The sequence below is a fragment of the Plectropomus leopardus genome, chromosome 19 (assembly GCF_008729295.1).
Source record: "Plectropomus leopardus isolate mb chromosome 19, YSFRI_Pleo_2.0, whole genome shotgun sequence".
Lineage (NCBI taxonomy): Eukaryota > Metazoa > Chordata > Actinopteri > Perciformes > Serranidae > Plectropomus > Plectropomus leopardus.
In genome coordinates, this window is record NC_056481.1 from 13,218,115 (window position 1) to 13,245,867 (window position 27,753).

Consider the following 27,753-nt stretch of genomic DNA (forward strand, 5'->3'; position numbering starts at 1 on the left):
TGCCCCTCTCAAAAAACAAAAAATGACTAAGAGCTACGGTCGCTGGTGCGGTAATGGTTATATTTAGTCTAGCTGCAGTTTGGTTTGTCCATTTTGAGCTCCTGTAGTAACAACATGAAGAGGACCTACTCATCGAAGTTAACGGCTCCTTTAAAAGGTAACAAAAACACGACGATTCTCAGTTTTAGGTGCCTATAAACTACAGAAAAACACAGTTCTACTCATTTTTTACCAATATATCTCCCTAAATCATACTTAATGGGGTTTATAAGTGAAAATTTAAATGTACTTGAAACAGTATTTTTCCACTGTGAACAATAGGCTACTTTAGCAAAGAAGCTAAATACTTCCTCTATCACGACATGAATGATAAGTTAATGTAAATACACATAGCCTACAATATAAAGTTCAATTTAAAATGTTGTAAAAACATATTCTCTTGTCCCTGAATTTGAAAATTCCTACAGGGAAACCAATGGCGACCGTTAACAGTGCGTCGTGTTTGTCACCCCCTGTCTCCATACTGCAGGATAAGAGGAGGACAAATTATACGCAACCGGTGCAGGTACATCAGAGGTGGGCATGGCGAGTAGGTGGGGTCGCTGCTTCCCTCCTGTCTGGAGCAGAGAGCCCCGGTGGACCAGACCAGTGCGGACACGCATAGGTGTGAGGAGGCTGTGAGGACGGCTGTCTGAAAGACAAAATAGTGAAGGTTTTGAGCACTGCACAGCGCATGGTAAGTGAAAATAACGAGCATGAGAGCGTGTACTTCAGGGCAGAACCAGAAGTAGCGCAGAGAGTCAGTTTTGGATGGACTGGGCTTTTATTTTGGGAATCTAAACCATTTCTCTTATTAAAAGAGATGACAAATCTACAATATTGTATTGTTATCGATGTATTGTCATACTTTTCTACGTTGAAAAAAGTGATGAAGTAAGTGGTGTGATGCATTGCAAGAAGAGGTCACTTTATTGCCATGCATTTATATGTAGGATCAGCAGTATGTGTGAGAGGTTATTACAGGCGACTCTAGAGAAAAAGTGCAGCCAACTACATAAACAACAGTGTCTAAAAGCAAAACAAAGCCTCTAAAAGCAGCACAAAGCTTTTCTTGACCTCCATCTACCTACTTAGTACTTAAGTAGGCTGACAGGCATCACTTTGTTTGGCTTCTTGAGCAAACCTCTTCTACTGTTGCATGTCAGGGTCACAACCTCTGGCCCCATCTTAAGCCTGCCTCGACCCTTGACACATTTAAGAGTGACCAGATGTTGGCAGATAACAGACTAAAAGTTAAGCTGCAAGGGGGAAAATAAACATGTTTGAACTGATTAGATTTTTGTGACATCCTAAAGGGATAGTTCAAATTTTTTGAATTGGGGCTCTGTGAGGTACATATCCATAGACGGTATATTACATATAGTAGATGTCAGTCCCCGAGTTTGGAAAAGCAAGCTGGAGTGCGACATGGAAGCCAAGCAATGTACTTCTGTGGAGGAGTCAACAACAACATTGATTTTAGCCACTTAAAAATTGTCTCACTGAAAGATATTAATAGTTTTAGTGTACACTGTATTGACTGTATTTTCACTGCTTTACCTTTGTGACGGACAGCAATTTCCAATAGAAAAAAACGAAGCTGTGATGTTCCTCTCTTCAAAGCCAGAGAAAAAATGTGATTTAAACAGTGCTGAATAAAGGAGCCACTTGTTTTCCACTGTCTGAAACTGTTATTTTGTTTGTGTTATTGTGTGATTTTGGCACAATAACACAAACTAACTGATCAAAGCAGCGCCCGACCAGCAGCTCTAGTGTTCAACAAGCTAAAATTACTATTTTTGTCTCAGGATCCTGGTGGTTGTGACATAGCATATATGGAAAACTGAAGCTGTAAATGGGCTGAAAAGGTAAAGTGGTGAAATTACTCTAAAAATAGTGTACACTTATATTGATTTTTGTAGGGCGGACTTTTTTTTAGGTGGCTGAAGTACATTTTGTTGCTGACCCTCATCCATAGTAGCACATTGCTTAGCTTCTCTGTCCAAATCCAGCCTGCTTCTTGCCCTCAGGGGGCAATGCTGACCGACATCTACTGAATGTAATACGCTGACTCTGGATAAGTGCCACATACAACCCCACTTCAAAATATCCAAACTATCCCTTTAAGAGAATGTCTGTGTGTATGAGTCTGCATGGCTTTGTCTTGAATATCTACAAACTTTTAATTTAGAGTGTTGTAATGTTGAAGACAAATTATTGATGAATTGAGGAGCTGCCACTCAAAGTTAAAGCAAAGTTTTAGTACATTATGTTGGGATTTTAGTTCTGTTTCCTTGTGAAGATTAGGACTTTACATCGTGTGGTTCCAGTTTGCTTGTGCAGCACAGTCCCGTGCTCAAATGCACACACGGACATTTTGATTTACAGTAAGTTGTGGCTTTTAATCAGCCAATTGTCACATTGTGGGGAAAAAAGTTTCCACATTTGTTCTTATGTTATTTAAAAGTGGCTGTTGCAGGTGACTCACCCTGAAATAATTTCAAGGATGTTTCACACCTCCAAGTACAGGCTAGGAGATCTGTGGATTTTGTATGAAGTTAGTCCGAAAACGAGCACTCCTTTCTAATTATAGACTGCAGAGCGGAGGCACTTTCCAACCTACCAACCAAATCAGAGCAGACGGCACATCGATAGCTTAGGCCAGCCTTATTTTAAAGGTGGTTTAATTTTTAGGATTGATGCAGTTAGCCATTCTAGTTTTAATTTTCATCACTGTAGATAAGGACTAGCCCAAAGTGTTGGGTTAACCGTCTCAAGGCAGAAATGACTGAAACTGTAACTCACAAAATGACCCTGCTTTGACATTTATTGCTGATAACTGATTTTGAATTGTTTTAGTGACACATTTTGAATCTTGACAGTAAGATAGGACTTTTAGTTTAACTTTCTGCCAAACAAAGCATAAAGTTGTACACTGAGTGTCAGAATGGGAGGAAGACAAAAAGTTTAGGGGTGGAAGGATTCAGAAGAATGCTTGTGAAGAGGGAGCCAATTTCGAGACAGGTGTGTGCAGTGCACGTGTGCGTTTTATATGTAGGCATGCATGGCTGCTTCCTCCTACAAGCATGTGTGTTTGTGTGTGTGTGTCCCCTGGCTGTAATGAAATCTCTTGTCCTCACGACGTACCAGCGAGTGCACAAATAGAGCATCAATAGACCCTGGTGATGTTTATCAGTCGGCGGCTTCTCAGACAGCCACCGCATGTCAGCTCTGCAGATCTGTATCGCAGACACACAGACTCCTCTTAAAGAGAGCTCCGTCCTGCACACAATTCTATCTCTGTCTCAGGAGTACACACAGCTTTACCTGGAGGAAGGGTTTCTCTGGCACGTCCGTCCTCTTTAGTCCACCCCAACATACACACACACAGAGGATATTATGGCCAAGCTTATCAGCAGCCAGAGTTAATCAAACCTTATCTGCAGGCCCTCTTGTGTGTACCCAGCAGTGAACACACACAATAAAGCAGTTTGCTAATCTTTGATTTAGATGTTCACTCAATTAGCAGTTACACACCTGTGTGATTGAATGGAATTTAATTAAGTCCTATCTTTGTGATGCTTATACAGTTGGTTTTAGTTTTAATAGTTTGTTTTCACTGTGAGAACTTTTTATTTTTTTGAGGTCATACTTACCAAATGTGTTGGCCTGGTAGATGTTTTCACATTTTTCTGTCCACCCTTACTCACATATGGGAGGGTAACAGAATATTTAAAACATCATCACAATCACCAAAAAGACCATAAAGTTGAAGGAACACCTTTCTGACAGAAATAGGATTGTGTGCCGAATAAACTAGTAACTCTGTGTCTAAATAAATGATTTGAATTATTTTCTTCTCACTTTCTGTATTTTGCGGGGGGCGCATATCTAAAAGAAGTTTTGGGGGTCCTCTGCAAATTTGAGCCCTTTTTACAAAGAGATTGCGCTTTGGGGCCTCTACCAAGTCCCTTCTTTACACCGGCTTTGGCATTTTTACACAGAACTAAACAACAGTGCCATCGTGCCACTCCAGTGTTTGATTTTAGACAGCATGCTGGCATCGAGGAAGTAAAAGAGGCGTTACAGATATTACATTTAACTAAACAGCGTCTGCCTCTAGTGACATGTAACATACATCTATCTTCTCTGTTATATAACAGCTGACCTCATCTGTTCTTTCTCTTTGAGTCAGGCACTAACTGCTGCTAGTTACTTTTTAAATCTCCTGCGGAGGGTCGCACACATAACACGTCCTCCAAACATCACACCCGTTCAGCCCATGGTCCTGTCCCATTTACACAGACACCATTTTGATGCTGTTACTACCTCCCTTGCCGTGTGAAAGGTGAGACAACTCTGTCCCCTCATTCCACAATCGTACCTTTAATACTGAACAGCGAGGGGTCATAACAGCGATTACATTCCCACCCTAAATAGGCAGTGTAAAAGGGGCATTTGAGTGTGTGTATAGTTAGTTTAAATGTCTTCATTTAAAAAAAATCCCCTGTTCATGTTTTCATTGGGGAAAACAAATGCATATGTTCTAATTATCGAGGAGAACATGCCCCCTGCTTCCCACCCCAAAATCTATGCTTGTTCTTGCAATCACAGGCTTTCACACTGGTAACCCACTTCCCAGGTGAACACTGTGATGGACATACTCGCACACTTACACAGCCCTCATCACATACACATGGTCTGACACATTCCTCTAAAAATCGTGCTTCCTTCTAGGGCTCCTCACCTCACATGCATCAAAAGGAGATGAAAACTTGATATTGCTTATTTTTCTGACCCAGACAAAAACCAGAATGGCCCACATGTTGTGAATCCATGTGCACATCTTTGTTTTGATACACCTTTTGTACATTGTCTTGCAATGTGTGTATATTGTGGTCAAATTTTGTGATTCTTGCTATTGAACAAATTGACATATTTCTCCCCACTATTTGATTGGTCTGTGGGGAATTCTAACTAAATCATTCTGATGTGCAGAACTTTTACCACATATAACACCTGGTGCAGTTTCATTAGAAAACACAAGCATCCTGGTGTTCCTCTGTGGTAGCCGTCAGTCACTGAGTATCTCCTCTTTCAGTCCTCTTTGAAAGGTCAGGGCTCGAGCCTCACGTAGCTGTGAAAACATGGTGAGGGAGCACGCAGGGTGCTCCAGGCGGGTTACTACTACACTGACCTCACTTCACCTCCCTCTGTCATTTTAACTCTCCCCGCTGCACAACACCTCCAGAGTTACAAACCTTATTTTGTCATTCTTCTGAACTGGCTCACAAGTCTTCCTGTAGAAATAATCCAAAAACAAGCATCCAAAATGGAAAAAAGTAGTATTTCAAACTTCTTGGCTGCTGCACATATTTTCAATACATACACTAGTAGCTCCCAAACTGGGGATCAGGACTCCCAATGGGTACCAATATACATTTGTTGGGTCACAGGATCATTAAAGGGGGAAGAAAGAAAAAAATACTTTCAGAATTTTTGCTTGCTTGTGAAATATTGTAACATTTTACCCATTCAAGCCTGTAAAAAAACTTAAAATAAATAATATATGAATGAAAACTTGCTCTCATGTCCACAGTAACACCATGACCTCTGATAAGGTGTTACAAGCATGTGTTCATTCATGTTTATTTTAAGGTTACATAAGGTTGGGAATCACTGCTGCACACACTCACATTTTTTCTCACTAAGCTCTCACACAATCTGTCCTCTGCTCTTTGGTGTATTTTGTTGCTTCTTTGAACAAATGTGTTCCCTTGTTTATCATTCCAGGTCTCTCGACATGCACCCTGATATCCATCTCTCCCTCCTCTTAACGCTGCTGCTTCTTCAAGGTCGGTTGGTTTGTTTTATAACTGTTTTGCATTTAGTTTCTGTTGAGGAGTGCCCTCCTGTATCTCTCTGGTATTCAGAGTCTACAGTTTTGGAGGGTCACTTAAAAATCATTTGGTGCATACAACTAATGTGATACTATACAGCCTTTTCACTTCACTAAGCTTGTTCACTTTATTGTCAAGAGTTAGATGAGAAGATTGAAAGTTTACCGCTCTTTTGTACAGCAAATATGATGCAACAGCTAGCAGTCAGTTAGCAAAGCCTAATTTCAGGGCTTTAAAATGTGCCATTTCAAGGTAACTGTTTGACTCGAAGGCAGATGAATATTAATATATATCATATACTGATGGGTATAAGTATTTGTAGAGAGAAAGACTGAAGTCTGAGTAATTTTTTTCACAAATACGGTGATTAAAGTGTTCAGTGTGTGGGCATTTGCGAGCATATTTGAGGTATAAATTTGTGCATTTTAAGGTGGAAAATGTGTGATGCTTCACCTTTTCGCTTCTGGTCAACCTAAGACTTTTTTACAAGCTATTTTACGTCTTAAACCTATCAAGTCTCCAATGCTGAAGAATTCCCGTCATCTTCTCTTCAAAGTGATTTCCTCCTGTACTTAAAACACTTGCTTGTTTCCAGGTTAGTCAAATTTTGCATCACTTTTATAGCATATCGTCAGTTTTTTTCTCTCAGACCTGAGAGTACAGGTATTTGCCTGAGGGGAGAGGCGGGAGTCATGGGGCAATATAATCTAAGACTTGTTTTCAAAAATGACAGCTTCAGCACCATCTGAAGTATTTATTACTGACCATTTTAAGACTTTGAACTTGAGCAAACAAGACTGTTTCACCTTGTCAAGACGCCCCTCTTTCCACCCGTTGCTGACAAGATGGATAACATGTTGCAGTGCTTCACCAGCTAAATATCCTTGTAATCCAGCCTGTCAAGTTAAAATTCCAAGAAAGGAAGCCGATTCTACTTTTAACTGTGATTTCCAGGTAATATTCCTAATATCTCCCAGGCTATGGTGGGATTAATGTCAACTAGGAACTGACTCCTCGGCCTGAAGAATCATGCTTATTATCTTGCTCCTGATTTTCCCGCTGTTTTAATTTACAGAAATAAAGATACGTAGTCATTTTACAAGAGGCACTTGGCTGAACAGACAGGCTTTTTGTTCAGAGCAGTGAGGCCCCGCTGACCATCAGAAAGCAGCTTGCCAAGACCCAAAACTTTCACCATCAGCTGTCAGGAGAGCTTTGGCTGACGTTGGTATTAGGGACAGATGAAAGGGTCAGGATTGAGACAAGGTGGGAACGGAGGCCTCCGACTTGCAGGTGGTACTTCAATTTATGTTTGGGGTTGATTTAACTCTTAAATGTACCCTGACCTCATGCAGTTGGCTTCTTTCCTCTAGTGTATTGATGATGGAAAACTTTATGTAAAGACTTGGATTTAATGGGCATTTGTACAAAAGCGTAAAAAAAAGAGCAGTTACACTTAATAGAGAGGGAAAAGGCCACCATGGTGTTTGGGAACGGTGACAAAGTGAGAACGGAAAGAAATTGGGTTACTTACGCAATACCGACATGGTACAGCCTGGTACAAAAACGGTTTTGCTCTATGTAGCTAATTTTAACATAGATGACAACTGTACAAGGGGTGAATTATTTTTATAACTCATCCATTTACATTTTATTAAGGCCTAAAGTTATGCAAATTTAAGGATGGTGCTGCTTAAATGATAGGATATCTGCTGAAAGTGTCCTCGGTTTCCAATTAGATCCATCCCTTGTTCCTCCACAGCTCCCCAAATATGGTCGCTTCTGGTTCAAAAAAACTGAGATGGGGATGACTGAAATGCCAAACTTGAGGCCAGTATGTGACGACACAGTAGCTACATCTATTAATTATAAAGTCTATACTGTAAACATGTCTATTTCTTTTGTAATGTTGGGCATTTCAACATGGAGGTCTATGGGGATTTGCTCTGTTTTGGAGCCAGCCTGAAGTGGCCATTCAATAAACCAATAAACTGCAGTTTTCGGCACTTCGCTTTGGCTTCATTTTTCAGCCTCGGAGACGGATTCTTGAAAGACACCAAACCAACTAGTCCACTACTTTTTCAGAATTAATCCTATAATGTGATCACTGCAATTTTTGTCATTGGCAAAATGGGTTTCATTTACACGTTACTGTCAGCCCATATTATTGTCAGTCATATTTCTTCCTCCCTTAACCCTACTTCACAGCTTCAGTGACAGAAAGATGAGTAGAGTAGGAGGATAAAGTCAGCGTTAGCACTAAATTCTCCGACATAGACATCCTCTTATTTCTGTTGAACTTTTGTACTTGAAACCTTTCTTTGATGTGACCGTCCTTCTTCACCTTCGCCTATTTAGCAGACACTAAATCAGCACGAGGCGAACAGCCTGAAGCATCACAGCAACAGGAACAAACTGACAATTTTGTTCCGTGTTGTGATCGGAGAGAATGACTGTGCTATTCAGAGAGTGCAAGCTGTTTAATGTGGAGATACATGTAAAACCATTCAAGCGCTGCGTCTCCGCGCCGGACAAATGCCTCTTTGACCCGTTGGGGTTACCAGGGGCAACAAGGCGTGTTCACATGGGTATTCTGAGCAGGAAATCACATGCCCCTCGCTCCTCTCAGGGCTGTACGTGTGCCTGAATAGAGCGACATCCTTTCAGTGAATAGTGGGAAAGAATGGTTTTCTTCACTTGTCCACTCACATTAGCTTTGAATACTTAATTGTCCATTGCAGAAAGGGTCAAGTGGGAGTCAGTGAACTGTATTGGCTTTATGGACAACATCTCATTTATTATTTAATTTTCCTTCTGAAGGCTCTAATGATGTTTTTTAAAGCCTCTGAACAGACTTAGATAAAATGGAAAACAGCTGAGGTTTACAGAGCAGTGTGACTATTTTTCTTGCATAATTTTTTATCCTAATTTCATAGTTGTGATTTATTAGAAAATAAAGCACAAACGAGAAAAAAGACTTTTTAAATATGTGCATAAATTTGTGTTTCTTACATGAGTTTTTTCCCTTCTTTTTAACTTCCCCTCCTGTTAATCATCATTCACCCCCCAGATTTATCTTGAGGCGGTCCTTAACCTCAGGTGTCAATTTTATTAATTTTTCAAGCCCATCGTCAAGAATTACAAATTTGCCTGAAGGGGCTTAACAGTCTGTAAAGCATACAACACCCTTTGTCCTTTTCCACCCTCGCTTCAGGAAAAAAAAACTTTAATGGGAAAAAATGTTGTTTAAGAGTTAAGGTAGCCTAGACACATTTATGAACATTTTTTTCATAATAAAGTATGTTTTTTGTGTTATTCTTGAAAAAAAAAACCAATACAGCACCTATGTATGTTGTATAAGGTTTTGTTTCAAAATGATGGTTTTGGTGGCCTAACTACTGTATCTTAATACCATTATGTTGGAGCCATGTATGCACATACAGTATGTGTGGACAATGTGACTGACCTCTATGTTGTTTGTCCCTCCTAGTCCAGCAGAGCGCCTCAGTGCAGGAGATCCAAACCAGCCATGAAAACATCATCAAGATCAATTCAGCAGGCGAAAGTAAGTAACTTACCCAAAAAACGACACATAACAAAGAGGTTGTGGTTACTGGATGGAGCCGTGACATACACCTGCATGCATGTAATTGTATGTTAGTAATTAAATGATGCAAGCATGACTTCGGTGCTCCGCTTGAACTAAACCATGATGGCACATATATGGGCACAGAAACGCAAAAGGCCCCACTATCTCACAAGTTTTTGTCCTTTTGTAGTTATTTTGTGTCTCTCTGAGGTCATATTGTAGTGATTTTGTATCCATGTGGTGTCTATTTGACATCATGTTGTGTCTCTTTGGTAATTTTGTGGTTATTTATCCTCTTTTTGTAGTCATTTTGAGGAAATATTGTGTCTCTTTGTAGCTATCTTTCCGTTTGTAGTCATTTGTGTCTATTTGACTGGATATTTTGTCATTTTTGTAGTCATCTTGTATGTCTCTGTATACATTTTGTGTCTCTGAGGTCATATTGTAGTCATTTTGTCTTTATGAGATAATTTGGTGTCTATTTGACATCATTTTGTTTCTTTTTGGTAATTAATTGTAGTATTTTTTTCACCTTGTGGTTGTTTGGTCCCTTTTTGTAGTTATTTTGTGTCTCGTTGTGGATCCTTTGTAGGATAAGGCCTGAGGGGGCGCTAACACTTCGGGCCCCTGGGCCTCAGCCTGGTGGGCCCTTTCAAAAATCCACAAATAATGGCATGGTGTGTATAGGCTGAAGTGACAGAATGTGCAGGGACTGACGTAGACGAGGTTATAAAAAAGTTTGAAGAATAATGAAGTTGCAGTGAATAGCTAATAAAACTGTGAGATAGAATGAGTAGAAGACTGGAAGAATCCTTTGAGGCGGTGGGTGGTCTCATTAGCCTGATGTCTGTGTCACAGAGAGAAGTGTTTGGAGGTGACTTTCCCAGACGCAGACAGACGGCACACTCACTGTCTCTAATAGCCCTCTTCATGATCAGCTGCACATTCTGACATGACAGCAACACTGCAGATTATTTATGCCACCAGTGAGCACAAACATGCTCGGTGATGGTTTTGTGAGTGTGTTCCTGGGAAAGGAAAATGAGCTCGCCGGCACGCTAAACTGTTTTTCTCTTATTACGTCAGGGTATTATTTTCATCAACTCCATCCCATTTTATCGCTAACCAGGATAATCCCATAATGTCCAACTAGAACAAAGAAATGGAGCTGTTTGCCAGAAATGCAGTGAAGACAATTAATTAGTTTTGATGTATTTTATCTACTTTTCCAGTGTGTTTAACTGTGTGTGTGTGTGTGTGTGTGTGTGTGTGTGTGTGTTTTCATGGGAAGTGATGATGTGCTCAGCAGCCATGGATATCCTTTTCCTCATGGATGGTTCTTACAGCGTGGGGAAGGGCAGCTTTGAGAGGTGCAAACACTACGCCATCAAACTCTGTCAGGCACTCGACATCGGACCGGACAAAGTTAGTTTTCTTTCTGTTCTTCTCCCTCTTTCCCCTCTCTAGCTCTCTCTTTCTCTCATATCAATCGTCATCCATGTAATCCCACCCTGGTGCAGGTGCGAGTCGGCTTGATTCAGTTTGGTTCCACTCCTCGGCTGGAGTTCGCCCTGGACTCATACACCACCAAACAAGAGCTGAAGAAGCACTTGAAGAAGATTTCTTACAGGTGTGTTTCTCCTCTCATCTCACATTGAGACAGATAATGCTTTAGGATGCAAAAGACTATATCATAGTGTGATTTGGAGTACGTGGAAGGGCGGCAGCTTTTTTTTTATACTGCTAAAGGTAAATGACTGAAAAAATAATGACTGAGAAGATGATATACCAGCGCATGGATAGGTCACAAATTTTTATTCTATGTTGGTGACACCTGAGCAAGTCCCATTTATTCAAGAAGGCGATTAAATTTATTTTTATAAATGTATCTATCTACCTATCTATCTATCTATCTATCTATCTACTGTCTATATCTATATATATCGATATATATGTATATATATATATATATCTATATATATATATATATATATATATATATCAAGTGCTTCCCTTTTTTAAATAGCATTTTTGAAAACCTGGAAGTCATTGGGACAATTGCTCATTTTCATATGAGCGATGAGTAGGAATTAGTTTCAACATGGGCAGAAATCACAGCAGTTTCCTTACAAATACATAAATATGTGCTAAATTATACTAACAAGTTTCTTGAGAATCTTCATGCTTTCAACTTTTTTGGCATGCACTCCTCAAAATTCTCTAGTGTGGTTTCAGGTTTATAACATTAATGAAAGAGCTGGCAATAATGGCAAAATAGGGAGTTAATAAAGGTGAGGGTTGATTTATGTTTGACAAGTTATCTGGATCAAATGGAGCAGATTTTGTTCAAACTTGTGCTGAGAACAAAACGCACAAATATACACACATTCAGAGGTAATATAAATGCTCCCTGGAGAGGAAAACAAATTAATTTCAGATTAGAGGGGCACACCACAGGTGGTCACTGGATATTAGATAAGTGCATAAGCCGAGAAAGATAATTTGGCCAAGTGTGTGTGTCTGTGTGTCTTTTTGTGTGTGTCTGTGGTGTTCACAGTTTGGCACACCATCTGGTTTGAAATGGCTACCCACGTTTTAAACTTATTAGCTGTCGCCTCACCTCACATCAAACTAATACCTTTGAGAGTTCAAGTGTTGGAGTGCCATGTCAGTGTATGTTTATTCATGCATAACTGGCACTCCACTATTTTTGTTAAATGTTGTATAATTTACATCACAAAAAATACTATTTTGTGCTTTAAAACTCCTACTTTGCATTATTTCTCCCCACTCCTGACCAAAAATATGACTAGAAACATGGATAATGTGCATGATTACTTATGACAACACTGCAGTAAACAGTAAAATGTAAAGTATGCTAGACACAAAATGTTACAGACTCCAAAATAATTAGATTTTTTTCAGTGGCTCAATTCATTCTTTTGAAATAGTTAAAGTTGCTTTTTCAAGGATTTAGGTATCGTCCACTTGTTCATGTATTTTTTCCTTTTTTCTTTTTTTTTTAATGTGGCTTTTTCTGTGCGTTTTGGCTGTTCATTCACTCACAAACTGGGTTTTAGGTCAGTGAAAACAGACCTTTTATAAAACCCTGTTTAAGGTGAAGATTATCAAAAAGCTATGTTGATGCACAGAGTGTGCTGCATTATCTCCTTTGTGAGGCGTCAGGAATCATAATGCGCTGCGGAGGTCACTGCTAAGTAATTGAACGCTCCGCTTGTTGGTTTGGTACACTCTTGACAGCGCTTCCAATTGTGGTTTCGCAGTTTCATTTGGATGGAAATTTTTTATAAAATCACGCTTGTGTGGATGGAATTTCTTTAGCAGAAACCAGAAACCATTACCTTGTGTTGTTAACAATGAATCTGGTCAAGGGAGCTGAGGTATTTTAATCATGCCTGAAGGCCTTTGAAAGTTTCATGGTATTATTTTGTAGGTTCAGTGCTCTAAGAAGACATAGCATTGTTTTCACAGCTGGAAAAAAAGTATCAATCAGAATGGGAAATCTGATATAATGGCATCTAAATGCCTCACTACCTGTACATCGCTGATTAGGTTTCAGCTGCTGAGTCTCCTAACAACCTCACGTGTTTCTTTTTGGCAGGTGGCGAGATTGAAAAATGGCTCCTGCACAAACTGACATTTATGTCTTTTTGAAAAAAAGTGTCATCGTTTTTAAATGGGTTTTTGAGCCCTTGGGTGATGAAACTTCAGACAATTACAGATGCATTCGCAGTCCAAGAACTAAAACAGGAATTCAATCAAAATTGGTCTGTGGTTTACTTTGGCAGTGACATGCAGGCTACTATTAACTCTGCTGGCTTCTGTAGTGCAGTACAAATTCTCTAATTGTTCTGTTTTGTTTTCGTTCAATGGTATCATTAAAAAAATATCTGAACCCCCAGGGGAGGCAGCACCCAGACAGGCCTGGCTCTCAAGTACGTGCTGAGGAAGGGTTTCCCAGGCAGCCGTAACTCCTCTGCCGCAGTGCGGATTGTCATCCTCTTATCAGATGGGAAGTCTCAGGGCAACGTGGTGCAGGCGGCGGAGCAGCTCAGAGAGACCGGCGTGGTTGTGTTTGCTGTGGGCATCCGCTACCCCAAGTATGTTTTCTGGTTGAACAATGATAATATATTAAACGACTTCTTTTCAGTCTCTAGAAAAGTTTTTTGTTTTTCAGGTGGGAGGAGCTACATGCTTTGGCCAGTGAGCCAATGGAGAGCCACGTCTTCTTCGCAGAGCATTTCCTCGATGCTGTCAACGGCCTTTACACCACACTGACCACCTCTTCTGTCTGCAATGCCACACCTGCAGGTGCAAGACTTTTTCACTTTTATGGCAATTATGTCCGCCCTTTCCCTCTCTTCTTTACTTTTTTGTGTTTCTTTTTTTTTCAATTCCATCATCACATCCCCATTTCACACACATCCCTACCCAAACCTCCCGTACCGTTCCCCAGGCTGTCAGATGGAGTCGTTTCCCTGCGAGAGGAAAACACTGGAGACGGTGAAAGAGCTGCAGGGGAATTACATGTGTTGGAAAGGCTCCAAGGGGTATTCACCACACACGTCTCTCTGTCCATACTACAGGCAAGTGGACATGAACGCATGAAAAAAGGATTCTTGTTGTCTTTTTATGCACTTTTACAAGAGAAAAACCTGTACTCAGACTCAAAATTCTAGATAATTACTTGATATGAATCCAGATCGTATAATGGACTTTTTTTTTTTTTTTTTTTTTTTAATGAGTATGAGCATTAACCGCGTAAAATGTGTCAATATCCAGGGGAGGAAATTCTCATTCTCTACACTTGTTTTTCATTGCTCAATGCACCACAAGACTGGGGTCAATCAACAGGGCAACTCCGATGTGTTAATGTGCTGTGTCAGTCCGAGGGTGTTAATAAAAAACAAGTGCAGTTCTGCCACAGCCTCCCAGGGCAAATTAAAGGGGGCTAATTTAATTTCACAGCACACTGCAGCCTCACCACAGTGAAATGGCCAAGCCAAGTAGAGCTCACTGCTGAAGAACCATCACGTTTCCATTTGATCTTCCACATTTCTCATGAATCCACTAAACTGACAAGCAAATTATTTTCACAAAAACTGATTTTTTTAGTCACAGCACAAAGTAGGAATGCTGTTTGTTAAATACAGTAAAATGGATCTATGTAATATCCATTTAAATTAAGATTCACATAAATGATAGATAGCATGATCCGACGTACATGTTTGCAAAATAAAGAAATGGTCAGAATATGTATAATGCCTCTCTTTGTTGTAAAGCTTAGTGTTTATTTACATCATGGGAGGACCAACACAGAGCCAATTTGAAAATGGAAATTTCGTTTATACGATAGTGGATAGAAAGAAAATTATTTCTCACAAAATACTACATTTTTTATTCATTTTCAACCTCACACAACAATTTAATTTTGTGTTAGTCCAAATCATTCAAATGTGTGTGTTGCAGGTACAACAAGATGTACAAGAGACACCAGACAGTCTGCCATCGGACTATCTGTCCAGGTAACAACTCTTGTCCTCTCTTTCTTTCTCTCTTTGAGATGTAGTGTACATGCAGTGTTGACAGACTAACTTTTAATATGTATTCCACTGCCACTTGCTGAATATATGCCCTAAAATGTAACCTGTAATGTATTCCTTTAGATTATTGAACTAAAGTATTGTATTGCTAATACTTCAGATTACTTTTGGAATACTTCAAAATTGTCTTGCTGAGCTCATTTGTTTTTGTGGCAGGTGCTCTGCACACACACAAATTGTTGCATTTGTTTTTGAAAAAAACAGTTAATTGAAAATGTACCAATATGCCTCATATGAATTTTAGATCAAACAAAACAAAGCAATCCCTTCAAGTAATCTATTTTTACAGTAAGTATATACAGAATACCATCAGTTTAAACTGTAACAGAATACAGTTACTCATACTTTGTATTTTTCATATGTAATGTTGTTTCTTTTATTCCATAATTCCCAAACTCTGTGTTTACGCCTGTTCATATACATTTATAAAGCCTACTTCCTGCTATTGTCTTTCTCTACTACGCTGTAGATCCCTGCGACTCTCAGCCCTGTCTGAATGGTGGAACATGTGTATCAGAAGGTCCAGAGGGTTACCACTGCAAATGTCCACCTGGCTATGGAGGAGACCCACACTGTGGTCTGTACTTACTGAAATATTAGTGTCCTCCAGCTGGTTGCATACTATCTCTAACCTGACTCTCCGTCCCTCCTCAGCTCCTGCATTATCACTGGACTGCTCCGTGGACCTGCTGTTCCTGATGGAGGGCTCTGCCACGCTCACCTTGGAGGGCTTCCTCCACCTCAAGTCCTTCCTAAAACGCTTCCTGCGCACTGTGATCGGGTCCAACAGCCCCAGTAGAGTCGGCCTGGCTGTGTTTGGTGGAGACACCAAGGTCGAGGCCCCAGTGGACAACTTCAAAGGGGATCTGAGAGGTCTGCTTAAGGCCGTTGAGGCACTTGAGCCAATAGGCGGCGAAACCCTGACAGGCCAGGCGCTTCGCTATGTCACACGTCACGGCTTTGTGAGTGCGCCAGTGTTTGCGGATGTCACAGATGACCTGCCCCGTGTGGTGGTGCTGCTCACTGCCACTCCTGCTGTGGACGAGGTGGTAGAGCCCTCTAAATACGCACGAGACAGAGAGATCTTCCTCATAGGGGTGGGACCAGACTACTTAAGGGGACAACTGAATAATATCACAGGGAATCCTCAGAGGACTATCACCTACACGCCACCTGAGTTCAGTGCCAAGATCCCTGAACTGAAGGCTAAGATCTGCAGTGTGGATACTCAAGGTACTGACTGATAGACTGACTAGTTAATACCTAATAAAATATCCAAATTACCATGTGAATAACAGTGTTATTTTGTAGTAATTAATTCTTAAAGGGAGACATGCTCAGTCATCTAAGAAATGCATTAAATATGTAACAAAACATCTCCAAATCCTTCAGATCTCCCTTCTATAACATGATGTTTAATAAACCCTCTGGAATTTGCAGAAAAAAATATATCTCTAGGGTCTTGCACTTCTATAGCACTTCTAAATCCTGTTTTGTATGTTTCCACTAGTGATCACTGTCTGTAAATTTTAACAACATAATTTTTTGTCTTTTTTGTTTTTCAGGTTGTTTGGGCCAAGCAGTGGACCTGGTGTTCGCCCTGGACGCCTCAGGTGGTGTCAGCCCTGATAATTTTAGCACCCTCCGTGACTTTGTGCGCAGCCTCACTGTCCAGTTTGACATCAACCGTGACGTGGCTCAAGTGGCCCTCGTGGCCTACGGTCGGAGAGCCACCACCGTCTTCAACCTGGACACCCACGAGACTGGTTCTGCCATCCTCAAGGCTGTTGGTGATGCCAACTACATGGGCGGAATGGCTTCAACTGGCGCAGCTTTGCTTCACGTTCACTCCAACGTCCTCACGGTGGCCAAAGGTGCACGGCCTGGAGTCAACAAGGCCGTGGTAGTGGTGACAGACGGTTCAGGCAGTGATGACGCTGTTGTTCCAGCTCAAAAGATTAAAGATAACGGAGTTTCGCTGTTTGTGATCGGCATTGGAGATGTACAGAGAGAGAGGCTGCAGCAGATTGCTGGTTCAGAGGAACACATGATCGCGGTGCCGTCTTACGAAGATCTCAAGTACTTTGAGGATGTTCTGGTGCAGATGCTGTGTTCAGGTGAGACTACAGAAATTCTTGTTACCAAACCCTCTCAGGACAGCTTGTCCTGTTTTTTACAAATGTGTCAGCTACATTAGCGAATCTCGCTCCTCTTGCCTTCCTTGCTGTCTGAAGTATGCTCTGCTGCTCCGGGAGCGTGGTGCTCTGAATAACCTACAGGTTTATTCCGGTAGCGCTCTGAATTTACCATATCCAGTTTTTAAGTTTTCTGAATCACAGTCTCACGTTCAGTGAGCAAACCTCTAACATTACAATACCAAAAATGGCAGAAAGTAATGCACCCACAGAGATGACCACTCCTGACCACTGAAAAGAGAAAATGTGGGATTGAAAAAGTTTATATAAGCTGTCATGTCTTTCGTGCCTTTAATTATTACTAAGAAAGAAAGCTATCAAATTTCCAAATGAAAACGCTGATCGGTAATGTTGGAGTGCCTTCTAGTGGACAGAACCTGTAACAACCACAAGCTAATGGTGGCAATGAATTTAGCAATACATAACATTGTGTATACAGCGTATTAAATATGAAAAAAGGGCTATGGTAGAAGCTTTTCCGGAATCTCAGTGCTGCCTAGGCGTAACTGGTATTTTCTTCCCAACCTCTACAGGGAGAAAAGGCTGTCATCCAGGTGGTGGTTTTCTTTAATTATAATCCTGGCCTTATTCTCGCTGCATCTAGTGTAAATAATCTTTAGGCAGGGTAGAGCACTCCCCATTTTATGTTCAGCTAAACAAACGACTCTTTGCAGAGCCTTACGATGCAGTTGAGTGCTGTTTCTGTAACAGGCAGTGAGGTTCCCTGACACTCTCGATGGTGTAGGAGTAGAAATTCCTCAGTATTTGAGGGGATACCAAGAAGATCCTCAAGCATCTGAGGTGAAACAGCATTGCCGTTCTCATCACTGAGTCAGTGTGCAGCGCCCAGGTCAGGCCCTCTGTCATGAGGACACAAAGGTACTTGAAGCTATCGTCCCTCTCCAGAGAGTACCGGCTCATTTTAAGGGAGTGCAGTTCCTTCCCTGCTTCGTCCACTATCATCTCCTTATATATTATATAGTATTATAGAGGAAGACTGAAAGCTCTACTCTATCGATAGGAAGAAGGGGTTGATTAAGAAAGGGACCTGTACAAAATATGAGTTTGCGAACTTAATGGTATGGTATCAAGCTGATTTCTGATAACATTTCTTAGAGGTTAAAAAGCCGGTAAACCTGTGCAAGCCCAACCCGTGTATGAATGACGGGACCTGCATCCTGTCTGGAGGGAGCTTCCGCTGTCAGTGCCGAGGCTATGAAGGACCACACTGTGAAACAAGTCAGTGGCAATAATGAGTCTTCTTTCCTTGTTTTCTTTATTTGCTTCCACTTTCCTGCCATGAAAAATGTTATTATCCTTACTCCTTTCTATAGAACCTTTGCTCTCAAGTCAAAAGTCTTTGCAGTAAAAGCATAATTTGCATGTGCATGTGACTTTTCTGTCTGTAGGAAGCAGCAGGTCTTCATCCAGAGGAGATCTCCCGAGGCCTGCAGGTCTCAGGAAGAAGAGCAGGCAGAAGAAGAGTCACCAGGAGCTCCTGCATCTCTACAAACTACACCGTAGGAGACACACTGCCTGATACACACATAAACACACATACTTTACACAAAACCAAGTCGCTTATGGACACTTAAGAGAACAAGGACGTCTGCCGGTCCACAGTGGAGTAAAAGGGAAACATTAAGGTTACTGTTTTAGTATTTAAACATGAACTTAAACTTCAATAAGTGCCTTCAAACTGTGTGTATTTCTACTGTTTGTTACTGCGCTCACTGTTTTGCAATTGTCTCAACATGGTTTTCTTGTTTATTCAAAGATGTAAACTTTTTTATATTATAGTGTATACTTGTATCTTTTTATTATCACCATAACCTCGTTATCTCCTTCAAACTTAGAGAAACATCCAATTTGTGCCAAAAACAATGCTTCACACCAAGTGCTCTATTTTTATGTATTAATATAATATACTATATTTACAGTTTTTAAAATATGCCCTTCCTTACATGTTCTTCAATGTTAAAGATTTTTTTCTCCTAACAAATGAACAAAATTATTGTATAAATATTTGTATATATGTATTTCATTATTGTGATTTTATTATTAGTTATATTACATACAAACATACATACATACATAGTACTAAAAAATAGAGAAAACTAAGGCAGCTTTTATACTTTAACTTACCCTATACTAATATCCCTTCTGGTGGAAAGAGGAAAAAACTTCCATAATGCATGATTTGTCAATCCAGCTTTAGTCAGTAGTGTCTTTTAAGAAATGAGAATTATTCCACTTTTACAACAGCTAAGAAGCTTTAAAAGGGTATACTGAAGTGACGTGTAATTTTAATGATCAACTAAAAGTTGATCCAGCATCCTTCGCAAAAAGCATTGTTACCATAGTGAAGCTTCGGTCCATTTTCAACAGACAAGCTTGACTGGCTGGTGTAACATTTAGGGCCAAAACAAACAAATTTCAAGCCAGTATTGTCGTCAGTACATTTTTATTTGAATAAAAAGTGCATTTTTAGCTAGCAATACAAGCCACATGAGGCTGAATAATGGTGTAAATATATTTACATCTTGGCTACCAGCATATATGAACCAAGCTACAATCTAGAGTGTACAAAAATGGCCAATTTTAGTTAGAGGGGTGTCTTTCTGTCTCAGTGGTTTTAAATGTTTGGCTGTTTTCAAATGTCCCATTTGTGCATCGCTATCTAGAACAATTGTTAGACTGGCCAAAATGCTGCTACTTCAATGTCCTCCCTCTAGCAAATGGCGACAAGGTAAAAAGTCATTGAAACTGAGATTATCCAGTGGTGTTTGAGAAGACTGCTCGTGCATCTCTCTGATTGGCTCTTTATAGTCTTGGCAGGGAGGTGAGGAAGATGAAGCGTCCAGAGAGAGAAGGGAGGATGTTGATTTAACCGTCTGGTCTGGTAACTTGGCAGTTCCTTGCTGAAGCAAGACAAGTTGTGGACAGCCGACCGGACCAAGAGAAACTCATGAATTTAGGAGGTCAAAGGGAATTCATGTTTTCTTCTAGGTGGTGGATTTCTTCTCCCACTCCTGTTAATACAAAAAAATAGATATACAGATATATAATATACATTCTTTTGGACGTAAATGGATGGTTTTCAGTTGTCCGTAATGCTTACATTGCAGCTTGTTTCATTTAATAATGGATCCGGGCCGATAAATATAGATGTTTCCCTTTAATATATCTGCTGCATTTATGTGTATGCTGCATTTTACTGCCGCAGATGTTCATGGTTGTGTTCTTTTTAACTCCTTTTTATACTGTTGGGTAGTTCAGTCATAAGCTATGCATCATATTCTGTAAGATGTTGATAGCATTTACAGCAACAAAGAGTAGTGGAGTAGTAAAATGTACAATATCCACCTCTGAGATGTAGTGGAGTAAAAGTACAAAGTTGCATAAAATTGAAATACTCAAATAAAGTACCAGTACACTGAACTTGTACTTAAGTACAGTACTTCAGTAAATGGTCTCACCATGGCTTTCTGCAGGACTTTGCCTTTGGTGGCCATGATGGAGGCAGGTCTGTTCTTTAGTGCAGAGGCAGAGTTGACTGGGGAGCCTGGCTCTGCACTGACGTTGCTGTTGCAGGGTTGGGATGGTGATGGTGATGATGATGATGATGTCATCTGGGTAGCAGGGTGGGTTGTTGCTTTAGCCTGAGGGTGAAATATTAAAGATGTAGTTAGGGAGTGAAGCAACCAGCAGCTCTGACTTGGATGTCAAATATTTCACATAAATCAATTTCCTGTGTTCACCCGGATGACGTGTACACTCACTGTGGGTGTGTCCTGGAGGCTGCTGTCCAGTGTGGTCCCCAGTGTGAAAGGTCCTGCCTCCACCTTCTTCAGACTTTCCTTCACTTCCATCAACCGTAGCTCCACCTCGACCCTGCGGCGCTCTGCCTCTCGACACGCCTCATCCTTCTGCTTCAAACGGGCTTCTAATGAAGCCTGCTGCTTTGTATCTGAGGATGAGACAGCTGTGAGTCACACACATCAGATACAGTCTTCAATAATGTGTCACAGGAAGTGCAGACATACCTTGGCAGGCACTGAGCTCCTCTTTGGTTTCCCTCCTCTCTTTCTTTAGGTTTGACAGACTGCTCCTCACCTCCTCCCTCTCTCTCTCCAGACGGTCGCGCTCATCGATGTACCGCCGCATGTCTGCCTCTGTGCGGTTCTTGCCCAGTTTCACTTCTACTGCACCGGGACACCCTGGGAATTAAAGGTAGAAGTTTTATGTATTTTAGCTCATACATAAGTAAAACAACCGCAAGTCTCCACGAAAATTGATGAATCATGTGTGCTCCAGTGCTACCATCATTTACACTATAAGATTTTGCAAAGACATGAGATCTTGCAGGTTCACTTTGTGAAAGACTACAACTAGATTACGTTTGATAATATTTCTTATCCTGCTTCTGGTGGAAAACATTGTGCCAAACTTCCTTTAAGAAATATGACACCTCAACAATTTCTTACATGCCCACAAAAACACTAAGTTACTCTAGAAACGATAAGAGGCGTAACATGTTGATAATATTCTTGTCATTTTAGTATCAATATAATCCAAAAAGATCAACTTTATCTGCTTAAAAACTTAATATTTTGTCGCCCCAATTCGCTACCAGCCTCTGTTGGTTAGCTGTGCTATTTTAATGGGAGAACTTCAGCATTTGCATAAGTCAAGACTTCAAATTTTTGTAATATTAAACATATTTGATTTAGCCGAAATGACACAAAATAGACTGACTTAAGACAGCTCAGACTGAGATGGCATGCACCAACTGAGGTACAACTATCATGATTTTATTTCTATATTGGAAATTTATCTGAAATCTGAAATCCATTGAGAAGTCATCATTAGCTGCACCTGTCAATTGTCTGGCTTGCTGGTCTTGGTTATTACTTTATCTTCACCGCTCACTTCTTTAATTGGTTTTAACTCAATTCTCTTGTTTTTTGGTCTGTTATTATGGTCTTAATTATTATTTGATTTAATTCAATTATTTTTTTAAGTGGTTTTAATGTCTTATTAATTGTCACTTTGAAAAACCTTGGTTAATTATTTCAGTTTTTATTCCTACTTCTGTACTGTTGACATCACTATACCTCACATGCTGTGCTGCACATTTTGCTTCCACCAGGTATGAATTGTGCTTTATATATTAAGGTTTGCCCGCTGTTCTCAAAAAGCTTATATGAATTGTAATATAGAGCTGCAATCCACTTTGAATCTGTGCCTTTTGCTGTAGGGGCTGCAGCGCTTCACTAGAGGGCGCTGTGGTATTGTGACATTACCAAGGAAGGGAAGCAGTTCATCTCAATAATCTATAAACATTTTCCACTTAATGTTAATAATTTACAAATAAGTCCTCACCTATGGTATGTGCCTTGGGCCGCTGAGGGTGAGGACTGTGAGGGAATCCAGCAGAAAGCGTCTGGCCTTTGTGGATCTGTCCCCCGGAGGAGGTGAAAGCCTGTGGGATTCCTACATTGCTCCTCTTGGGGGTCTCTTGGCTTTGGGTTGACGTCTTGACTGGTTGAGTTTGTGGCTGTGATGGAGTCGGGGGCTGCTCTTGTTCTGGTTTGCTGGTCACAGATGTGGAACTTGTTCCATTTATCACAGGTGTTGACTCTGGCTCAGGGCGGTTAGTTGAAACAACCTGGATATTAAAGCACAAAACATAAATTCCATGCAGTGGTGAACAGCTATTTGCCTAAAATACAGCAGATATTTCTGTGTTACCAACCTCTTTTATTTGAGATGAGGACTCCTTCTGCTCCTCTATTGGAACTGGGGAATGTCTAGAGGTTTCTTTGGCAGGAGGAGATTTACCCCCACAGGACGTATGGAGGAAGGAGCGAACAGGGACCAGGTCCAGGTAAATCCTGTTGTCTGTGTCCTGCTCTGTTTCCACTGAGTCCTTGGTGTCCTGCACGGACGTTTCATTATGTTCCTGAGGATTGTTGTCCTCGCTGTCTGGCAGGCCGCTTTCCTCAGCATCCTGTATTATACAGGAGTCGGAAGTTATGTGATGGAAAGTGGCCAGATTGAGTGAGTCCTTGTAACAGTGAAAGTGAAATTGAGGATTAATAAGAAAACAAAACCAAGCAGAGTGGCTGCAGGTTCCTTATTCAAAAAAGAAAAATAATAGTCACTAGAACAACGACCTCACGGTTGAATGCCTTTGCTAACCAGTCAAGTTGCGGTTACATCCATGTCTGTCAGTACTCATTTTTTGATAATTAGTCAGTGTAATTTTTCTGCAAAAGTTCACAAATATTTTATGGTTTATGGATGAACATGCACTACCAAATTTAACAGCTGAGTTTCCAGGGCTAAAGTGATACAGAGGAGTAGTGCATTGATACTGGAAGAAGATTAAGTGTCTCAATTTTTTGGTTTTAGATAACGTACCTCTGGATCAGCTATAGACGCCACATCATCATACAGTTCATCAGAGTTGTGAGAGATGGAGGGTGGGGTGTCTATGTAGGTGTTTGGCTCTGAATACCTCCTCTGCATCAAGCTAGAGAGACACAGGAATACACAGAGGGGTAAAGTGTGAATAATGTGCAGAAGTATACATGCAACAGTCGGACCAGAGTCCCTTAAAGTGGACAGAAATTAAGGGTCTTACTATAAGGAAGTCTTGGCAGCATTGACGATGCTGGAGATCCTCTCAGCGTTTACGTAGTCATACGTCAGCTCCTCTGGGTCCGTCTTGCTCCCTGTCTGTGACAGTAACAGGCCCAGCCAGTGGCCCATGTCTGCAGATGTCTTAGCCTGAGAGAGGTGAGGAAGATAAAGAGTTGATCAAAGTGCATTCAGTACATACCATGCACTTGAAACATCATGAGTTCAAAACAAGCCTTTGGTTTATGCTGCATACCATCTGTGTTTTTGCAGAACAATATGATGTCACAGCTGACCTTAGACCTTTTAGATATAAAATGTCATCACTTTATGATTATAATTTATTACACACGTGTGAAATTCTGTTCATACTTCAGTCCAAGTGGACGTTTGTGCCAAATATGAGGAAACTCCTGCATGGCCTTTTTGAGATATTGCAATCCTGAGAATTAGAGGGACGCACAGTCACAGTGACCTTGACCTTTCACTACTAAGACGTATGTATGTAAGAACGTATGTACGGACAACCCAAAAACATAATGCTTCCACCTCAGCTATTGCTGGTGCATAGCTTCCCAGCAGTATATAAATATGCAAAACCTTTTAAGAAGTGAAATGTCGAATATCCTCAGCTGAGCAGTTCGACTGATCCAAGAAGCGATAGCAATTTGCAGTTTTGTGACAGACAATGATGTCTTTTGCCATTTGAAAATAGCAGTTAGTGTGACTGATACAGATAAAACAGCTCTTTTCAATAACCAGGCAAAATTATACCCATAATAAGACAATTTCACAAAAAGAAATGTTCACAACCAATTATTATTTTGTGAGGTTCAAATGGCTCATCTAATAGAACTGTGTGAGGCAACACATGATGGACACATGAATTAAAAAAGGTGATACATTTCTTTAGGTGTTTTGTTTGTTTTGGTAAATACTGGACAGGGAAAAGTTTCAATTTATGAAAAAAAAAACAATCATAACAAGAAAGAAAACAAACCGTAAATGTGTCAGAGCCCTCAAGACTAAACATTAAACTCCACTGGCCTACGACCAAATATGCACTGTAGCAGGGTGGTACTGAAAACCTAATGAAAAGGGCGTAGCATTAGTCCCCTAAATCCCAGTACACCCACACCCTTCACTCACACACACATATGCACACAAACATGCAGACCACCCTTGTGTGCACACATATAGTACTCAGGCTAAGTTTGATGTCAGCAGAAAGAGATTTCCACATGAGGACATGTTTCCTATAGGTAGCTGTACACCATTTTTCTTTTGGAGTGATACTGACATTTGTTTTTTTCTCTTGCTTGACTTCTGGTTATTTCTCAGGGCAACAGTGACCTGTCCTCCCCTACAGAGACACTGTGATGTAACTGGAAACACACAGTGCTGCATCCCACCATATTTCTATTTTCAATCATCTTTAGGAACGCAGTCTGACACCCCACTACAACTCAAAGCCCTCACTTTGGTGAAAGACGTCACAGTGTCAAACTATTATGTGTTAAACAGTGTCAAACCGTTTATTCAGATGTAAAACATTTGTTTGCAAAGCAGCAGAAGTGTGCTGCAGCAGTTTTTTACCTCCAGGGTTGCCAGCTGTGTGCCGTCCATGTCGATCCTAAAGGAGTACAGGTGCTCGGGGCTGGGGTCGGGCAGAACGCTGCAGCCCCCCAGTGTCACAGCTGGCTGGCTCACTTTGTTTTTGCCTTTGTCCTGGTAAAACCATAGCTGTCCATTCTTTATGAGACACCAGCAGGTCCGCCATTGGCTGTTCACCAACACGTTGAGGTAGCCTGACAAAGGAAAGAGGCGGTAACTTAAACATGATGCACCTGTAAGTTACATGATCATTATACCTCACCAACGGTTATCTACATTTGTTAAAAGGAATATTTCACCCCCCAAATGACCATTTGTATATCAGTTACTCACCATGTAATAAGTTCAATGTTGTTTTTTTCTTTTGTGTAAATGAGGAATCCAAAAACTGAATTGATGTCATAGGGGTCCACATTTAACAACAGCAAAACTATATCAAAACATCTTGTTTGTATGTCTTTCTTAGTAAATCCAACAAAAATCTCCAGTGGCTGATTTGGGGCAGTGGTGGGGTGTTGTTTGCCCTGTAGGGCTGCCCAAGAATGGGGTGTAACAATGTCTATTTTTTTAAGGCTACATATGTGGAAATACTAGACATTTTCACTGGTACAAATCTAGAGTAACTGTTAAGAGTATAGGAACTGTGCCTGAGTGACAGTTCATGCTTTGGGACTTTTTAATCTGGCCCCACATGCACAGCAGATCTCACCTGAGGTGTCCATGGATTTCTCTGGGCTCTCTAATGAGGAGGGTTTCTTCTTTCCAATGTTCATGAGGTTGCTGAACTTCAAACCTGCCCCATATTTTTTCTTCACTGTGGATAGGAAGAGAAGAATTCTTGACATGATTTTCTAGAACAGTTTTACTGTCAGATACTTAGAGCTGCATAATGTGCCAAATCCCATTATTTTAGACTGACTCAAGCCTGCGTAGAAGCGGAAAAATAAAAAAGTCTCACCATCTTTGTTTTCGGGAGTCTCAGCGTGGCTGTCAGTGCTGCTTCCACTCTCTGAAGCCACTGAGTGTCTCTCATTCAGTTCTCCCTGAAAGTTTAAGCATTTTGAGGCATTTAAAAGGCACGTTCATCAACTCATAACAAAAACAAAAACTGTTACCGAGCCCTATAGTTCAAGTAAAGCCAATCAAAAGCTGCTTAGACCTCCTCCAGAGGTTGTCTGATCATGGAACGACAGGTTACTTTAAAGCATTAAAGTCTGAAGTTAATTTACCTTTGTACAGATGAGCCTCGGGGAGTCGGACACAGAGTGCTGGTTGTCACAGTTTTCAGCCGGCTTGGGACTGATCTCCTGAATCACCTAATGTACAAGTGGTTGATAAGTGTCGACATAGTTTTATTTTTATGAAATCACTATCAAAACTGCAGAATTAACTTTTAAAAATGAGTCCGTGCATATAATAGTAAAAACATGACACTAGCTAATTTTTCCACTGGCTTACCCTCAGCCACTGCTCTGTCTGCTCCTTGCTCTGTAGGCCCAGCACGATGGCCTCCCCTCCAACTGGAATGACCTTCAGTTTGTGCTCTTTCCTCTTCAGCTGCTTCTCCTTGTAGACCACAGTGCAGCCCAGCAGGCTCACATCCAGCAGAGGCGTCTGTTCCTTGGAGCTCTTATAGCACTGAGAGAGGCAGAGGTAACACCGGACTCAGTAGGTACTTTGACGGAGGGTTTGTCAGCAAAATGACCAAAATGATTGTACCTTGTTAAATCCCTCTCCATCCCCTACAAGGTCACTAACAGTTAGTGTCATGTTGGTCTGGAACCCAGACGCTGCCCTCTTACTGCTATGAGGCAACATTAAAATGTATTTTAGCCACCTAAATAAATCAATATCTGTTCAAGTGGTATATTCAGAGTATTTTTTTTTTTTTTTTACCAGTTTACCTAGCCATCAGACAGCCCGTTTCTGACAGGGAACTGAGGCTGTTATATCCATCTATGCTCTCTTCAAAACCACCAAACTAAAAAAAAATTAATAATTTTACATCGCAGAACACGTGAGTTGCTCGTCTAAACTGCCTCAGTTTTTGTTTATGTTATTGTGTGACCTGTTGTGTTTTAAAGGATGAGATCACATTTACTATAATCACACAATAAGACAAGCAGACGTCCAACCCCCGTCTTAAA

General features: G+C 40.8%; 2 protein-coding genes across 3 annotated transcripts in view; one reads left to right on the plus strand and one right to left on the minus strand.

Moving 5' to 3' along the window:
• The first annotated feature begins 5,839 nt into the window (after nt 1–5,839).
• Nucleotides 5,840–19,151, plus strand: vwa2 (von Willebrand factor A domain containing 2). The gene is made up of 13 exons (XM_042508119.1): nt 5,840–5,894; nt 9,430–9,504; nt 10,820–10,953; nt 11,049–11,158; nt 13,452–13,649; nt 13,727–13,860; nt 14,006–14,135; nt 15,019–15,074; nt 15,622–15,729; nt 15,807–16,385; nt 16,718–17,269; nt 18,464–18,586; nt 18,757–19,151. The coding sequence occupies exons 1-13, from the start codon at nt 5,843–5,845 to the stop codon at nt 18,885–18,887; spliced, it is 2,382 nt and encodes a 793-aa protein (XP_042364053.1). The 5' UTR covers nt 5,840–5,842; the 3' UTR covers nt 18,888–19,151.
• A 641-nt stretch (nt 19,152–19,792) lies between these two features.
• The window catches only part of afap1l2 (actin filament associated protein 1-like 2), a 46,718-nt gene continuing 38,757 nt past the window's right edge, over nt 19,793–27,753 (minus strand). For both annotated transcript variants that reach the window (XM_042507638.1, XM_042507639.1), the window contains 13 exons: nt 27,065–27,244; nt 26,836–26,922; nt 26,565–26,649; nt 26,316–26,420; nt 25,589–25,800; nt 23,997–24,142; nt 23,774–23,885; nt 23,106–23,360; nt 22,733–23,018; nt 21,394–21,567; nt 21,130–21,317; nt 20,827–21,009; nt 19,793–20,379 (listed from right to left, as the gene is read on the minus strand). In XM_042507638.1, coding sequence (XP_042363572.1) covers nt 20,353–20,379; nt 20,827–21,009; nt 21,130–21,317; nt 21,394–21,567; nt 22,733–23,018; nt 23,106–23,360; nt 23,774–23,885; nt 23,997–24,142; nt 25,589–25,800; nt 26,316–26,420; nt 26,565–26,649; nt 26,836–26,922; nt 27,065–27,244 — 2,040 coding nt within the window. In that variant the 3' untranslated portion in view covers nt 19,793–20,352. The remainder of the gene's footprint in view (nt 20,380–20,826; nt 21,010–21,129; nt 21,318–21,393; nt 21,568–22,732; nt 23,019–23,105; nt 23,361–23,773; nt 23,886–23,996; nt 24,143–25,588; nt 25,801–26,315; nt 26,421–26,564; nt 26,650–26,835; nt 26,923–27,064; nt 27,245–27,753) is intronic.